This window comes from Dendropsophus ebraccatus, chromosome 2 (genome assembly GCF_027789765.1).
Source record: "Dendropsophus ebraccatus isolate aDenEbr1 chromosome 2, aDenEbr1.pat, whole genome shotgun sequence".
NCBI lineage: Eukaryota > Metazoa > Chordata > Amphibia > Anura > Hylidae > Dendropsophus > Dendropsophus ebraccatus.
The window spans coordinates 84,639,114-84,657,320 of record NC_091455.1 but is presented as its reverse complement, the minus strand read 5'-3'; the positions used below and the strand labels follow the sequence as shown (position 1 = coordinate 84,657,320).

At 39.1% G+C, this 18,207-nt stretch overlaps 1 protein-coding gene across 3 annotated transcripts in view; it reads right to left on the bottom strand.

The window, feature by feature from the left end:
- Positions 1 to 1,525: 1,525 nt before the first annotated feature.
- Positions 1,526 to 18,207, bottom strand: part of ATP9B (ATPase phospholipid transporting 9B (putative)) — a 242,507-nt gene continuing 225,825 nt past the window's right edge. For 2 of the 3 annotated variants that reach the window (XM_069957885.1, XM_069957883.1), the window contains exons 23-30: positions 15,146 to 15,210; positions 14,888 to 15,043; positions 13,457 to 13,521; positions 12,520 to 12,628; positions 9,814 to 9,871; positions 7,990 to 8,193; positions 7,513 to 7,545; positions 1,526 to 5,320 (exon numbers count right to left, since the gene is read on the bottom strand). In XM_069957885.1, coding sequence (XP_069813986.1) covers positions 5,184 to 5,320; positions 7,513 to 7,545; positions 7,990 to 8,193; positions 9,814 to 9,871; positions 12,520 to 12,628; positions 13,457 to 13,521; positions 14,888 to 15,043; positions 15,146 to 15,210 — 827 coding nt within the window. In that variant the 3' untranslated portion in view covers positions 1,526 to 5,183. The remainder of the gene's footprint in view (positions 5,321 to 7,512; positions 7,546 to 7,989; positions 8,194 to 9,813; positions 9,872 to 12,519; positions 12,629 to 13,456; positions 13,522 to 14,887; positions 15,044 to 15,145; positions 15,211 to 18,207) is intronic. The other variant, XM_069957884.1, reaches the window with a different exon arrangement.

Sequence of the window (18,207 nt, the reverse complement as noted above, 5' to 3'; positions counted from 1 at the left end):
ATGATGGATTATTTAAACATAGTAATAATAAATAGTACATTACATTATTTTTTCCTGAGTAACCAAAGTAAGCAAATTACAAGGCAAGGAAGTAAACATAGTGAAAAATCCAGTGTATGATGGGGAATGTACAGCTCGGCTGTGTGGGGCAGTGGCTATTTGATCATGTTATGTCTGCCATAATTCTGACAATCTCTCTAGAGATAGAGATAGAGTTACTGCATCAATAATCAGATCTGTAGACATCAGACATCAATAATCAGATTGGACATTAAAGTTTGGTGCCAATGGTAAAATAAAAACTAACAACGCTTTGATCATTTGCATCTTCTGCATAGACATCTGACTAATAACTATCTATGTCACAGTGTTTGTTGAATTGTGAGTTGTGGCAGTCTAAAAAGATAAAACAAGGTATCTGATCGCGCTCCTCTAAATTGCGAAGTCCTCAGGGCGTTGGCTTGAAGTATTGCCTATTTATTCTCAGGCTGTGTGCACTATGGTTAACCCTCTCACTACAATGGAGTGTGGAAGATATATATAGAGACACAAATAGTATATATTAAATGATAGATATTATGTTTAGCATAGATAGTAGCGTTCCCCTAATCACAGCAGTATACTCTCCAAGGTCAGTTTGTATACTTATGAAATGGAGCAAAGATAAACACACTCACCCTCTCACTGTGATTACATAGCAGAGTCCTGATGTGCTCTGGTAGTACAGCAGTTTTTGTCTGTTGTTCCAATATACAAGACGATACTCGGTTTGCTGTTCTAATCCTCTGTGATGGCTAGCAGTCCTTGATCCTCAGTTCTTTGCGTCCGGAGGAGCACGTCCTGGCCGGTGACGGCTCTGCTATCCGGTACTTTTGTAAAACAGGTAAGTCTCTCAGAAACTCAAAGTCTCAGAAGTTCAGTGTGACGTCACATCTACTACTGGTTCCTGAAAGGGTCAGAATACCTCCTTGAGAAAGAGGGGCGTCCCCCTGGAAACATGTCGGAGGTATTCTGACCCTTTCAGGAACCAGTAGTAGACTGAACACTGAACTTCTGAGACTTTGAGTTTCTGAGAGACTTACCTGCTCTACAAAAGTACCGGATAACAGAGCAGTCACCGGCCGGGACGTGCTCCTCCGGACGCAAAGAACTGAGGATCAAGGACTGCTAGCCATCACAGAGGATTAGAACAGCAAACAAAGTATTGTTTTGTATATTGGAACAACAGACAAAAACTGCTGTACTACTGGAGCGAATCAGGACTCACAGTGAGAGGGTGAGTGCATTTATGTTAGCTCCATTTCATAAGTATACAAACTGACCTTGGAGAGTATACTGCTGTGATTAGGGGAACACTACTATCTATGCTAAACATAATATCTATCATTTAATATATACTATTTGTGTCTCTATATATATCTTCCACACTCCATTGTAGTGAGAAGATTAACCATAGTGCACACAGCCTGAGAATTAATAGGCAATACTTCAAGCCAACGCCCTGAGGACTTAGCAATTTAGAGGAGCGCGATCAGATACCTTGTTTTATATTGTTACCATTGCGAGCTACATGCAAGTAGTAGCTCTACACTGATACGCAGCCCCAAACATAGAGTGGACAGCGCTATATAGTGCACCATATTGTACTTTTGCAGTCTAAAAAGACACAAAGGGGGAATTTAACAAGACATGGAAGCTGGAAAAAAAAAAAGTTAATTAGCTAATTTCTTCAACTTTTCTGTGTTTTAGCCACATTTGCAACTACTCTAACAAACACTTTAGTATAAAAAAAAATGGTGCGGATTAAGTGTGGTCATTTTTAGACACATTTATTATATGTAACTTATTCAGCAGTAATGTATGCCCATTAGCCATAGGGGGGTTATTTGGGCAAGGATGGTTTGAGATATGTTGCAGGGGCTTCAGGAAAAACAACAAAAAAAGTATACTTACCCAGCCCGCTCCCCCAGTGCTGAGTGTAATGACTGGTTGAGCTGGCATTTTCTGTCTGCATGGCATATCACAAGGACCAGGAAGAAGAGGACAGCAGTGGTGACCAGCAGCAATGGGAGAGTGGGCCAGGTAAGAACACACTTTGCTATTTTCCCTCCAACCTGAGCAACATTATCAAAAACCCTCCCAACAGGGCATAACCCCTTTAAAAACTACAGACAAATTAAGTGAATTACATTGGTTATTTTGTGACAATCTGTCAAGGGGTGGGATACAGAGGTTGCAAGTTAACAGTTAGCTCTTGGGAGTTGACATGTTATAAAAATAGACAAGTGTTGTGTTAGGATCTGAGCAAATTGGCCAATAGCAAAACTTTGATGGCCAGATGCCCGAGTCAAAGGATTTCCAAAGCAGTAGGTCTTGTGGGGTTTTCCTTACATGCAGTGGTTAGTTCCTACCAAAAGAGGTCCAGGAAAGGAGGTACCTACAATGGGCATGGGACCATCTGTGATGGAACATGAAATAATGTTGGAAAGTGGCCTTGCCTGATGAATCCCATTTTCTTTAACATTATGTGGATAGCTGTGTGCGTGTGTCACAAACCTGGGGGATAGATTTCCCCAGGATGCACTATAGGAAGAAGGCAAGTCTGCTGAGGCAGTATGATGCTGTGGGCAATGTTCTGCTAAAATCATACGTCCCGGCACTCATATGGATATTACTTTGACACATACTACCTACCCAAACATTGTTACAAACCAAGTATAATATATCATGGCAAATGTAATCTCTAACAGCAGTGGTTTTTTAAAGCAGGATAATGCTGCAGGCACTGTTTAGTAATCTGATCTACAGAGCATCCTCCTTGTAACTTACAGGAATTGTAGTATCTGGAATTAAGAAATTAGCAGTAGATGCTTCAAGACACCTTCAGAGGTCTTCTGAAATCCATACCTTGATGGATCAAAGCTGCTTCAACAGTACAATGGGGAGCTACACTATGTTAGATAGGTGATTCTACAGAGGTTTCCTGGGCTGGGAGGAATTTTTGGCTAATGCATCCCAAAGCAGTGAAAATAAATTAAGAGCTATACTCCTGGAAATAAGCTGCAGTACCGCACCCAAACTGGGGACAAATGTGGCACTGTTTTGGGGAGAAATGATATAAGCCATGCTCCTGATGATGTTCTTTGCAAAGTGAAATTAGTTGAGGGGCAAAGAAGCTTTAGGGTACAAACACACACACCGTATACGCAGCGTATTTACTACTGCGATAGGCAGCAGATACACAGCAGATTAGATCTAAATAACTTAGGGTGACTCTTGCCTATCTGACCCGTTTTCTATATTGTAGGACTACATATGGGGATCGTTTTTATTTCTCTGTCCAATACCTAAACCACAGTGTGTGTGATGTGACTTGTTATAGGGACTCTACTTGGACAGTTTTGCTATATCCCAATATTATTCATATGGTCCGGGGTCAGTGTGGTTTTATAGATCTGGCTGGTACGCCGGCAGGTCTTATGTTGACATTTTAAGTGGTTTTAATGTAGGGTAATGTTTGGGGTTTGTCTCCCTTATTGCTTTACTCCTGCATAGTCTTTTTGTTATGATATTTCTATAATGTTTTAAATAAAGTATTTTTTGTGATGTGCTACCTCTTTGTGCATATGCTTTTTTCTTCTTGGGGAGTTATAGATCTAAATAACAACACAGCATCAAATCTGAACCACCAAGTCTGCTGCAGATCTGCTGCGTATCTGCTGCGTATACGGTGTGTGTGTTTGTACCCTAAAATGTAGCACTTGGTCACTAGTATTGTTCTATTAGCTACTACAGTATAGGCAGGGCCTGTGTGGGCTGGCATATCCATACACTTCATTTACTGGTGACATTGACTGTGTTTTTATAGTGTCACATTGATCTTCATGTTAAGCTTATTCTTTTATTGGGTATTAATAAATGTTACATTTTAATAATATGGTCACGTCTAAGCTTTGAGTGCGTCATTGGCTGCATGGGGCCCCAAAATTTCTGATGGTGGCCACGTCTACATGAATAAAATGCAAAAGGAGAGCGTGGGAAACTGGGCACAGACTGGACGGCAGCAGCAGGAAGTCAGGTCAGGTGAGTATAGGTTTTCTTTTTTAATTTCATTGCACTGGGAGACATTTGCAAAAAAACCTTCTAGCCTGGAACATTCCGTTAATGTTTTCATTGATTGGTGTATACAACAATGAAAAGATAATTCCCTATAACTGTAGGGTTGCATAAAGAAATAACCAGATATGACTGCTATTCTATAGATTCTTCTAAACAGACTTCCTTATATTACGACTGGAAGTACATACAGTACATTAAGGGGCTACATAAATAACAATTATCTAATTTAATGTTTCTGTAATGAACAATTCCTTTGGCACAAGAAATGTTTCAATAATAACAGACATAACATGTAGAACAGCTCCAATGGGCTTTGGTTAGTCATAGCATATATTAAAAAGCTAAAGCATAATATTAAGAAGTGTTCTGGTATTAGAGCCATTAACAGGTTATACTGGTTTTATATGGGAGTTATAGGTTCTGTTTTAGGATATTGTTCTAACAATGTGCTACTTAGAATACAGCGTATCCACTTTCATAAGTTGGAGACACAAAGTACCATCTTTCCAGTGCTTTATTTTTAAGTGATGTACTGAAGCTGGACTGTACACTAAACTGTATATTAACATACAGGAAAGGTTGCATCTGCTTAGAAACCCTTTAAAGTGTAGTAATTTAGTATTCTCGATCTGAAACACAATATAAGGACAACATTCCTTTTCATAGTAATACTATTGCATTGTAGATACATATCCTCTAGTGCAGGTTTATCAAAATTAACAAATAAATTAGCAGCATACAAGGGAATTATAAAGATAATGTGGAGCTTAAGGTTATGTGGGACTGTAGGATTGTGTCATGGTAATATGGAGATAAAATAAACCAGTAACAATGTCAGGATTCCATGCGTACTAAATCAACAACAGAATGTAAATCAGTTCGGATATATTCATTTCATCCTCCTTCTTACTGACTTGTATCAGTTATAACATTGGGAATTATATAAAAGTCTTCTCTTGTGCTCTTCTCCTCTTTTACCTCCTGTCGCTATCTCATTCATAAGTCATTACAACACAGCGAGGCAATATGAGGCATGTTATGACTGGAACTCCCTAGGTTCATAACTAGGATGAAAGCTTGGAGTAACTTGGTGGTGAGAATTTGCGCTTCAAGTACTTCAAAATGTAGAGGGGAAGACAGCTGACAACTGTGATGGCCGATACTTTCCACAGAAAGGCTAGCGTTGTAATAAATGCAACATCTGTGATATGGAAAGGAGCAACAGGTTTAGTATTAGAGTAACTGAGAAGCCAACACAAACAACATGCTGAATATAGTAACATTCTATCTCAGAAAACATTTTACAAGTCATAAGCCAAAGCTTTCAGTAGTGGGGGGTCTGGGTGCTGGGACCCGCACCCACCATTAAAATCAGCAGTAACAATCACATAGCTGAGTGCTCTATCAACCCACTGTCTCCCTTTCTATGGAGCCCATTTTCATGAGACAGCAGGAAGACACATCGCGCAGCCACATACTTTGCCCCACTGTTCTATGTTCTATTGCTCAGCTGGGGTCTCAGCACCCAGTCCCCCAATGTTGAAAGCTTTTGATATGTCTTCATGTCATTTAATAAGGTTTTATGAAATGACAATCACCAACCAATTGTCCTAGATATACAAAAATGCTAGGCTATATGAGCCAGTCATTGGTCCTTTATTTGCGTTTACGTCAATGTCTGTTTTTTTCTTGAAATACATTTTGTGAACAAGTTCAATGCTCTTTCTAAAGTCAATGAAATGCATATTAATACATAAAAGGACAAGTTGTTAAAAAAAATGGGCTCGATGAGAGAGGTGAAGCATTAAGAAAGCTCAGAATAGACCTTTGTGCCACAGCAGACAACAGAGGGTCTTCACAGGCACCTGATGGGAAGACTTTCTTATCTCTTCTACTCAAAAAGGTGGCACTTTTTCCCCAGATAATTCTATTCATTCTGATTTAATTTGAATACAGGCAGTGCTTACATTAGACAATTTGATGCATGAATTTACCTTAAAGGGTTGTCTGGGATAAAATGATATTTAGCCATGCTGCTGGGGACATGCCATTGATATATACTTACCTGCCAGGTCCCGGGCCGCCCGCTCTCTTCTGCTGTCAGCAATTCCAAAACATCTGGTGACATGCAGCTCCTACCAGAAATGTAAGCTCAGCATAGACGCTATACTGTCTACATGTATACTGAGCTGTCATTTCCAGAGGGAACGGGGACATCACAAGATGTTTTGTAATCGTTGACAGTGGTGGAGAGCACATGGCCCAGGACATGACAGCTGCGGCGGCAGCAGACAGGTAAGTATATATCACTGACATGTCCCCTGCAGCATGGCTTAAATTTTTTTAACTCGGACAACCCTTTTAAAGTATTAAAGGACAACTCCCACGAAAATTTATTTTAGCTTATTTAACACACATTACAAAGTTATATAACTTTGTAATGTGGTTAAATACCCGGTCTGGCCCCCTTCCCCCACTTTCGGACCCCCGACCCCCCCCGCCCGGAAGTTAAAGAATATATACATTACCTATTACGATCGTCACGGTCCTCTTCTCCCGGGCGGCATCTGGTGACGACGACGTCAGAGCCGGGGGGCGGTCCGGGTCTTCTTCCTCCTCGGCGTCTTCATAGAGAGTGAATGGGACGGAAAAGGCTGCTGGTGCACATGCGCACCAGCAGCCTTTTTATTGGCTGGAGCGCATCACATGGCTTCCAGCTTGCTCAGCCCTGATTGGCTGAGGTTGCTGGAAGCCATGTGATGCGCTCCAGCCAATGAAAAGGCTGCCGTTGCGCAAGCGCACTGGCAGCCTTTTCCATCCCCAGGACCCGGAAGTCAGAGACATCGCTGGACGCTGGACGGCGGTGATGGTGAGGCGGACGGCGGGCGAATGGAGTGGCGATCGTCACCGGAGAAATGGTGAGTATGGTGTCTGTGTGTGTCTGTGTTTTTTTTTTTGGGGGGGGGGTCCCACGGGAGTTGTCCTTTAAACAGTTATTTTATAAGGTATAGTCTGTTACACAGGGATTGTTATGGCACCTGGAACGGTACTCCCAGGACTCCCGGGCTCGTCCTTCTGAGAAAAGTAAAACAAAAATAAAGGGACAAAGCATTCAGCTGAGTGCTTTTGTCCTTCAATTCTAGTGTTGGTAAGGTCTCAGCTGCTGGACTTTTTTCATGTCACTATGATGAGTTAGAGGTTGTATAAAAGTTTGAGTACACTTTAATAAACATGGGACATGCCTTAAAGATACCATAGAAGTTATGATCAATAGAACAATAAGCGGTAAATAGTTTTCCTTACACTATAATAATAGGATGTACTTGTACTTCACATAGAAATAACCTGAACTGTGCCACAACAAGTACACTTAATTGACACAATCTCACCTACCTAAGAAAGCTCCCAATGAAACTCTACCAAGGCCTGAATGGGATAAAGGAGAGCAGCAGAGAAAAAAAAGAAGTTACAGAGATGTTATTAAGCCAGGAAAATATATGTCACAGGTTAATCCGTATTAGTTTAGTTTCACACTGCGTTTTTACATCCACTTGACTGTTTTCCTTTCAGTACAATTAGCTTTAAAGTACAGAAAAAATTTATGTACCTCAAAAAAGCAACAAAAAGTTTCAATCTGTTTAATTTTTTTATTATGTAAATCAATAAAAATCAATGGAAAACGGATTCTGGAGTATGGCATACAACAATGTCCGTTTTTGCATTCTCTTTTTCCTTTAAATATATATATTAAACAGACAGTAAAAACACAGTGCGAACCCAGCATTAGGAGTCTGAGATGTATGAGCAATAACATATTGAAACAACAGAAATAATAAACTACAGGACAGAAGACAGAAAAATCACACTTACCAAAGTATTCATTAAGGAATGCAAGTGATGCCACGTAACAGCCAAGGCTGGAAAATTCGGCTACAACCATTAGCCAGTGCCATGTCCTTATAGTTAATGCAACCATTAGCAATTCGGTCAAAATCAAGGCAGTGAAGGAGATTGCGACGACATGGACAAATTCAGACTCGAACAGCAAGAGAGCTCCATACATTAGTATGCCGCCTATGGTACAAAGATATGTGTATATGTTAAATGTATAAAAACCCAATGTTGTAAAAAGGAATCTGCCATCATTTTCACAAGCTTAAGCAATAAGTATTTAGGGTGGTCCTTGACAGCTTCTCCCCACTATACTGGCCTTGGATTATAGATCTCGTCCTATATATAAACAGGTGGGGTAAAGAGAAGCCGCCGGGGACTGCCCTAATGACCTGTGGTTTAGGCAGCATGACAGGTTTACTTTAAATTTTCCTCCCAATAAGGCCGCAGCATCCAATATAATCTGTGCAAGGTTCTTTTTCTATCTGCATTCTGAATTCAGTTTTTTTGTTCCGTCAAGGTGTGACTAACACGACAGAAACAAACAAGAGCCTGATGAGCTCTATCATGGTGTCCAAAAATTTACTGGGAAAAAACATTTCTGCATGTAGAGCTATCATATCTGTCTAATGTGATAGCGCTAATTTAAATATAAGGCTTTATTTACACTTGTATTAGTTCTTTTATGTCATCTTTTGGAGGTCACAATAGACAGTTGAACAAAACAGAAACAGTTTATTAGTTATATGACAAAAGTCCAAGAATAGCTAGATAACAACCATCGAATATAATGAATGGCATTTCACACTTGGCGTAGACATTTACCATAGGTAACACCACATTATTTCTGATGAGGCCTTAATACAGAATAGCCCTAGAGAATGCTATGCTAATCCCTCTTCATCTAATAACTACATTGTAAAAAGTCCTAATCTTAATTTTAAAGTAACTGGCTAAAAGCTGTAAGTGACAAGTACAGTGGATTGCCATCTGCCTGGGACTCTTAGCAAAAAATCCTAGCAAAAATTTACATTGACAGCAGGAATTATCTCAGGGCTTCAATCTGAAAAGATGTTTTAGTATATACTGTATAGTTTACTAGAGCTCCAGTGGGCTACACATCTGCATCCATGACAGGACCAGGACACATTTGTGTTGACAGGAAGAAAAAAATGAAGGTTCCTATTCATTATTAACAAGCAAATATCTTAAAAACTATAAAGTATATTTTTAAATTGTATAACTTTTCTTTATACAAAGAATAAGAATCATTTGTGGGAAAACTGTAATAGCTCCTTAGAATTGCTAATTTTCATATACAGATTGAATGACAGTAAACAGTCGCTATCAATAAACCAGTACCCAGTTATATAGAACAAGCACTCTGACAGTATGTTATAGTGATCCTATATACAGGCATAACTTGCAAGTCAAAAGAATAGAGAATGTTTGTTTTTCTTAGTTTTTTTTTTTTTTATCAGCAGAATGTGCCTTGCACTGTGGTCCTAATTTCTAGATAGGTGAAACTGCGTACAATGTGAGAATCAAAGGTTAATATTTTTTACAGGATTAAGCTGTAATTAAAACAGCACTGATTTTCAGTGACATGCATCAATAAAAGTACCAATAACCCATTATACATTTAAAGCTGGCAAGGGGTACTGCCGTACTATCGATTTACCTGATAAAAAGAAAGCAATATATGACTGTTGATAAAATTTTAAGCTGGCGGAAGCAAACCTGGAAGAAAAACAACGATGGCAGACAAAATTCCTTTCGTCCAGCTAAATGAGGCTTTCTTACCTTGGTATATGCTGATTAAAACCCAGATGAGGAAGGTTTTAAACGACAAAGATCTTCCCTGTTAATAAAGAATGGTAATGTCAAATAAATGGTATTATGTTGATACAAGTAAACGTTTCATTCGGAAGTAGCTTTCATAATCTACAACTGTTATGACCTAAAATACGGTGAGAAAAATATCCTATTTCTTGTGAATTATTTTGCCTCTAAATTGGATGCAACAAATAAAGGTAGAAAACTGCTAAAAGCCACACAATGGAACCCTGAAAACCCTTTATTGTATTTATCTTAAAGGCAGGAAGAAATAAACATTTACATGTCCTTTACCTCAAAAAAGGGTTTTCCCTATGTTCTCACATAGCTCAAGTGGCATAACATTGGAATGGATGGTAAGTAAAAAGTCTTCACAACAAGGTATGCCTGTAGATTTCTGTGGTCCTTATGTTCAAACAATTGCAGGGGCCACAGTTTATGGACCTCCACTAATTCTGCCCCTTTATAACACCTCAATGTCACATCAGAAGGAAGAATAAAGTTTTACTATTTACTAGTGAAGGCTATTGGTTTTCTCAGTTTGGGAACAAAGATACATTATGAAATATTACTATATTGTAAATCACTATTTCAATTAGAAAAAAAAATTCTGTTAAATTTCTAGAAAGTTATTACCATTTTTTTTATTTTTTAATAAAAGTATTTAAAATGGATATAATAATTTAATTTATGTGCACTGGGTGATAAGTAAGAAGGGTGCTATCCTATTGAGGACCATCCTCCCACATAACTCTGATTAATGCTATAACTGAAAACAAGGTGTCGGATCCTCGGGGTAGGCGGGGACCACAGGAGCCAGAATGACGGCGCTTCACGGCTTCAGGTTTAATGAAGTAAAACGATGAATTTTAATGGTCTCATAAACAACGCGTTTCGAGGCATAAATTGCCCCTTTGTCAAGTAGGAGAGACATGTCCCTTCCCTGATCTCCTGGCTTGGGATCTCGGCATCTACCCTTGGAGCCTGGCTGCTACGGCTACTACCTCTCTCTTCAGTGCATACAGGTGTTGTGTTCTTAGCACAACACCATCAGGTGAGCAGTTTTATTATCAGCTTGTTAGACCTACAATCTGTTGTTTACGTTATCACCCTATGGCGCCCTTTCCACTTTTTTAGCCCTACTCATAACTGAAAACAAGGGAAAGAAGAAAACACATTCTGGCCTTTTTCCCCACACAGAATAGAGGGCAATAGTAGCATGGACTAGTGCCAGGATGTAGAACAATCCTATTACTGATGGATAAAAAAAACTAAGCTTATGTTCACATTTGGGTTACAGTTCTATTTTTGCCATTAAATATGATCAAATCTGTGTGGCAGCCTATGAAGCAGATCTGAACAGAGCCGTATTGTACAAAACCAGCTGTAGGCATGTAAATTAGCACAAGTCCTGGCTGAGGCCAGATTGTATAGCATGCTTCAAAAAAGTCTCGGTGTGTGAGTGTGAGTATGTAGACTTTGTCAGGCCTTTTTTTTTTTTTATGAATATATCATAAAGCTAAAAATCTAAATATAAGTAGAGGAGGTATAAGAAAAATTATGTCCTATCCATATTACACACTCACACATAACTACTTCCCTGCTTGGATCCCAGGCATAAAACTTGCTGACTCCATTCTGCAAATTGTAAAGGTCTAAGGGCCCTATTACACGGGACGATTATCGTGTAATTGCAGGCAATGATTGAAAAATCGTTCATAAGTCGGTGATCGTTGATTTACATCTGAACCTAAAATCATTGTTAATTATTCGCCAATCGTTCGCTGTAATTCCACATTTGTTTGCTCAAGTTCCGCATTTTTTCACTAATCGTTCAGTGTAATTGCACATTGTCCATTGTTTTGCTGGAATCAGAAGGAATAAACAATCATAGTAACGATCGCAATAGCGATTGTAACTAACGACTATCGTTCTGTGTAATATGGTGAACGATTTCAGGTTAACGATAAACAATCTTGTTTGCGATCGTTTATCGTTAGTTGTTAATCGTTAAAAATCACTCTAGCACCCTAAGGCTATGTTTACACAACGTCAAAAATATTAAAAAGGCGTCCGATTTTCATATTTAAACTAACGTCCGTTTTTGCAGAGATTTTAACTGATTGCAATGCAATGCATTGAAGTCAATGGGAAGACAGACATCCAATGCACACAGCGTATTGAATAACGGCCGTTTTTGCCGCGGGCGTCAAAATAATGAACATGATCATTATTTTAGGACGTCTTTTGCAAACAGCGGACGTTTTTTATTTGTAGTTCACACACAGTTTTCCTTTTGTCACTGTTCTGTCTCAGTTTTTACTATTAAATTCAATGGACTTTTCAATTAAACCGCATCCAAAGTCCAATTAGTAACCCCAAAATAGAATAATGTACAAACACCCGTCAGTGCACTAAGGGGAGGTCAGGCTGCTAAATAACGTCCATTATTTTAGACTCAAAATGACGGACGCCATTTTAAATGGAGATTAAAAAACGTTGTGTGAACATAGCCTAAGGCTGTTTCTAATTTCTTCATTCAATCTATTTATTATTAGTTATTAATTTCCTAATACCATACATTAACAACCTTACAATATATAGATGGAAAAAACATTGCTTGTTACAGTGTTCTATTAGAAAGTGAAATAAAGAAAACCACAGACTGCTTACCTTTGTGAGGTCTTTATAGAGCTCTGGGTACAGCAGAGCCGTTTCAGGCTTCACATCTTGATCCAGAACTAATGAGAAAACTGGAAACATTGTGTAGATGGTTGCATACCTTGGGAAAAACATAATTTATAAAAAAAATATTCTGTTCAATGTACAATAATATAAACCATCAGCTTAAACAATTGTGTTAATACAGGTTAGAAATCTTAAAATCTTATTTTTGAATAAAACTACGATATTCTTGGGATATTCTTTAAGAAATGATTTAAATTTATTGGAAAAAAATCCTGGTCAGTACAAGGGTAAATAACCATATTGAAGTAATAAACATATTAAAGGGGGTATAAGACTAAATTAGCTTGAATGGTCATGGTCACAAGAACAGTACAATAAAAAGCACGTTAGAGAATCCAAGGCGTGAAACCAGGACACATGACATGGCGTATCCACGAGACAGCAGAGCCCTGCTGAGGAGGCAGCAAGGAGAACTGTGAGGGGGTAAGTTGCAATTTATGAATTACCGCATTTCTCCAACATTCCTGATGAGATACAATTACTACACAAACATGTACGGTAAATGATTATTTCACGACTCTTCCATCAGTAGTTCACATGCCTGTTACTTGGCTGCTTCATCATTACTGTCAATGAGAAAACCACCATGTACCTGGTGTGGATACACAGCTGAATAGAACCCCTCCAGTGTCAATTACTTTCATTTGCCCGAAAATATCTGTTGTTGTTTTTTTCAAGGACATTATTTTTTGCTCCCTCACCATGTTAACTATTAGTGCATGAATAATATGGGAAAAACTAATTATAACATTTTCCTTTAGACATAATTAAAAGGCAACCAACTGATCTTGGCCCTGATGTAATCAAACAAAAATAGTTTTGTTACCAAGTTGTCACCAACTAAATACTAGCTTTAACTTACCCTACCATTAGGAATCCCTGGTACAAAGGAACAGATGCGAAATAGAAGACTGAGGAAAACACAGCCTTAAAAGGGAACAAGAAATGAAAAATGAGTAAATTTACCATTTCTAACAGTGGGTCACAGACTCATCTCCAGTATTTTAGGAGATGATCAACATAATCAAACCTGTATTTACGCACCAAAAAACTGTGGTATTTACTGGAGACACTGGGGAAGAGCTATAACATTTCTGGCTGGTGTACATACATTCTGTGTCAACCGATGAGCAATGCCTTTCGAGAGATTTTACAACTCCTTTTGGCCACGTCCCTTTAAACACTTGTCAAACATGTTCAGGTAGAAGATAGATTTGGTGCATGTCACACACTTACAATCTATTTGGCACCATTTGCAACATCATTCTAATGCATTTTGCTCAGTGAATAAACCCACAGGGGGAAATAAATGAAGGTTTTCCAGGTTTTGAGACTACACTTTGTGCCAAAATTTGCACCAAAAAAATTGGGATTTTGGTCCAGGATAAAAGGTATGTTTTCGAGGTAAAAATATGACCGTATTTTGCCCCCCCTTTTTTTTACATTGTATGAAAATACCCTAACAACGTACCAAACATGTTTTATTTTATACAATACTGGCATGAGAGTTTAATACATAGACACTGTACTGGACATGGTTCCCAGCCATATGAGAACATTGGTGGATTCAGGTCCGAGTTTTTTACTGACCGACCACAATCATGACCAGTTAACCTTACTTACAGGCAACTAATAACTGGAAAGTTGAAAACTGGTCCTGATTGTGGTCGGTCAGTAAAAATTGGACCTTGAATCCACAAGCATCCACATATGTCCAGGAAAGGGATCTAATAATTGTGTCCTTGTTGATCAACTACATCTACTGCACGTTGGTTCCGCTTCTCCCTTTCTAAAAGACAAAGAAACCACTGGGGAAAATAGCTAGGGATTACTGCACTGAACATACAATAAAACTGTGCATAAGCTGCATAAGTTGTTTTTTTAATCTCCACTTTACCCATTTGGAGGTGTACCCTAATTAATAAATCAGGGAACTGTGATATGTACCATATATTTATATGCTATCTATAGCCGACTGAAAAATAATGCAGAAAGAAAGGCAGTCATCTGGAAATGTAACCACTTGGGGTTGCACCTAAAACCTCAGCACACTCCTAAATGTGGTCTGCACTCTCTATGGAGTGCAGACTGATGTAAAACAGCCAGTACCTTGGTGCCAGGCTGTAGGGGAACAAACGGTAATTTTTTTTTGCCAAAAGCACCCCCTATAAATTCATGCAGTTGAGCCAGTGACAATATACTGGGAAATAATATAGTTTGGTTACCTACTATGTAATATATTTGTTTACTGAGGAGATTGCTGTCATTATCATCAAGTACACATATGGATTACCTGCATAGTGGAAATAACAAGGCCTCTGTGGATGACAAACTGCCCCAATGCTGCAGATCTTTTATAGCTGTTTCGACCATGCACCATTAGTAATCTGCCAATGTGTTTGAATTGGGTTATAGAAAAATCTGCTGCAAGAGACGCTTGTTTTCCCTCCTAAAAAAGAAACATAAAATAAAGTGTTAGCCTGGGTTCACACTGTGTTTTTGCAGTGTTTTTTTTTTTTGAGGTGTTGATAAATTAAACGCTACATTTTACCTTTCCCTCTATGCCAACGCCACAGTCTGCAGCCTGGATCATGCTTACATCATTACCTCCATCACCTAAATAATGTACAGATTTACATAATCACTAAATATTGTTAAGGACATCAGGACATGATTTTCTCAAAGTAAATCTGCAGATTCCAAACTTTAACCCCTTAAGGAGCGGGCCAATTTCCTTTTTTTGCATTTTCGTTTTTTCCTCCTTGTGCTTAAAAAGCCATAGCACTTGCAATTTTTCACCTAGAAACCCACATGAGCCCTTATTTTTTGCGCCACTAATTGTACTTTGCAATGACAGGCTGAATTTTTTCATAAAGTATACTGCAAAACCAGAAAAAAAAAATGTGTGGTGAAATTGAAAAAAAAACGAAACGCATTTTGTTTATTTGGGGGATATTTGTTTTTACGTTGTTCGTCCTGAGGTAAAACTGACTTGTTATATATGTCCGTCAAGTCGTTACGATTACAACGATATGTAATATGTATAACTTTTTTTTTATGTGATGGCTTCAAACCATTGTTAACAAAAATATGTTCCTTAACCCCTTAAGGACAGAGCCTGAAATGGCCTTAAGGACAGAGACAAATTTTATGAATTTGACCTGTGTCACTTTATTCATTAATAACTTCGGGATGCTTTTACCTATCCAGCCGATTCTGAGACTGTTTTCTCGTGACATATTGTACTTTACATTTCTGGTAAATTGGGGTCGATACTTATAACAAATCTTTATGAAAAAAAACAAAATAACGTGAAAAATTGTGAAAAAAAGCATTTTTCCAACTTTGAAACTTTTCTGTTTATACAGAAAATGGTTATGCCACATAAATTATATATTAAATAGCATTAGCAATATGTCTACTTTATGTTGGCGGCATTTATTAAACTATTTTTCATTTTTTTTAGACAATAGAAAGCTTAAAACATTATGAGCAATTTTCCAAATTTTCCCTAAAATTTCAAAATCAGATATTTTTAGGGACCTGTTCAGGTTTAAAGTGTATTTGAGGGGACTGCTTGTTAGAAAGCCCCACAATGCACCCCATTTCAGAAACTGCACCCCACAAACTCTGCAAAAGCACAACCAAAAAGTTTTTTAACCCTTTAGGAGAGTCACAGAAATAAAAGTTAAGTGTGCAAGATATTTGAAAATTTTAATTTTCCGTGCAGAGATTTTATTGTAATCCAATATTTTCATAATTATAAACCTACTACCAGAGAAATGCACCCCAATATTGATTGTCCCGTTTCTGCAGTTTATAGAAATACCCCATATGTGGCCCTATTGCATTGTTTGACGCAACCACAAGCCTCAGATATAAAGGAGCACCAAGCGAATTTCAACGCCTCCGTTATATTTGGTCATTTTTGACTGTACCACTTCAGGTTGGCAGAGGCTCTGGGGTGCCAAAACATAAAAAACACCCCTAAAGGGACACCATTTAGAAAACTACACCCCTCAAGGAATGTAACAAGGGGTGAAGTGAGCATTTGCACCCCACAGGTGCTTCACAGATTTTCAGAACAATGTGGCGTGAAAAAAGAAAAATTTATTTTTTAAACTATAACATTGTTCTAGCCTTCAATTTTTCATTTTCCCAATGGGATAAAAGGAAAAAAAAAAACACAAAGCGTGTAGCGCAGTTTCTCCCGAGTACAGAAATATCCCACATGTGGACATAAAGTGCCAAGCAGGCGGAGGGCAAGGCTCTAAAGTAAGGGAGCGCCAATTGGCTTTTGGAAGCTGATTTCACTGGAATGGATTTCAAGGGCCATGTCGCATTTACAGAGCCCTCGTGCTGCCAAGACACTTGAAACCCCCCACAAGTGACCCCATTCTGGAAACTACACCCCTTAAGGAATCTAACAAGGGATGCAGTGAGCATATGGACCCCACTGGTGACGGGAACAATGTTACGTGAAAGGGAAATTTTTCATTTTTTTACTTTCACGGCACAAATGTGCCCGTCATCAAGGGGTCCATATCCTCACTGCACCCCTTGTTAGATTCCTTGAGGGGTGTAGTTTCCAGAATGGGCTCTGTAAATGCGACATGGCGTTCATCATCCTTTCTGGCAGAATCCAGCCTCCAAAATCCAAATGGCGCTACTTCTCTTCAGAGGCTTGCCCTGCAGAGTTTGGAGAATTTCACGCTATATCGTCATCTCTTATTGAGAAGGTACTGGCGGAAAAGACGTGTCTGGGGGGCAGCGTACGCTACGCTACCCCCAGACACGTCACTGGATGATGAGGACGATGAGGATGAATGGAGAAACGAAGGATCCCCCCATTCATCCTCTCTGGCTGTTTCGGTGTTGGAGGCAATAATAACGTATGCGTCCGACGCCGAAAACACCCTGGGGGCCATCTTTATACCGGGACTAGTATATGGGGTATGTAAATGTGTTCTGGTGTAGTGTAAAACTTTATTTTGTGTAGTGTGGTGTAATGTAGTGTTTTTTTTACGTTTTTTTTAACAGTAAGGGAAAAAAAAACCTACGCCAAAAAAAGAAGCTGCTGATAAATGCCGCACTTATGTCCAGTACTTATCAGCAGACAGTGGCGGTAGGATATAGGGGGGAGAAAACGCCCCTACTCCAAAAAGGAAGAGTTGCTGATCAGCGGCGCACTTACGTGCGATGCTGATCAGCTCTCAGCGGCGTTAGGGTGAATAAAAAGAAAAAAAAAAATTGTAAAAAAAAACAAAACAAAACATCTTTTTACCCCAAAGCAAATTATCAGTGTATAATATACACTGATCAGCAGCTAGGGGGCAGTAGAATGGAGCTGACGGAGATGGCCGAAGATGGGGGTGACGGAAAAGCCAGAAGAGCCAAAGATTCCCGATGAAGACCGAATGAACCCAGAAGTGGCGGCGACGAGGAGGAGAGGACGTGCGGGACCGCAGATCTTCGTTCCGGACGCCGGGATCAGGTGAGTATAGTACACTACACTATACACACACCTGTTCTGCACCCCTCAGCTACCTAGCTGAGGGGTGCAGAACCCGTCCGGACACTTTTTAACTGTTAGATCGCGATGATGGGTCGGCC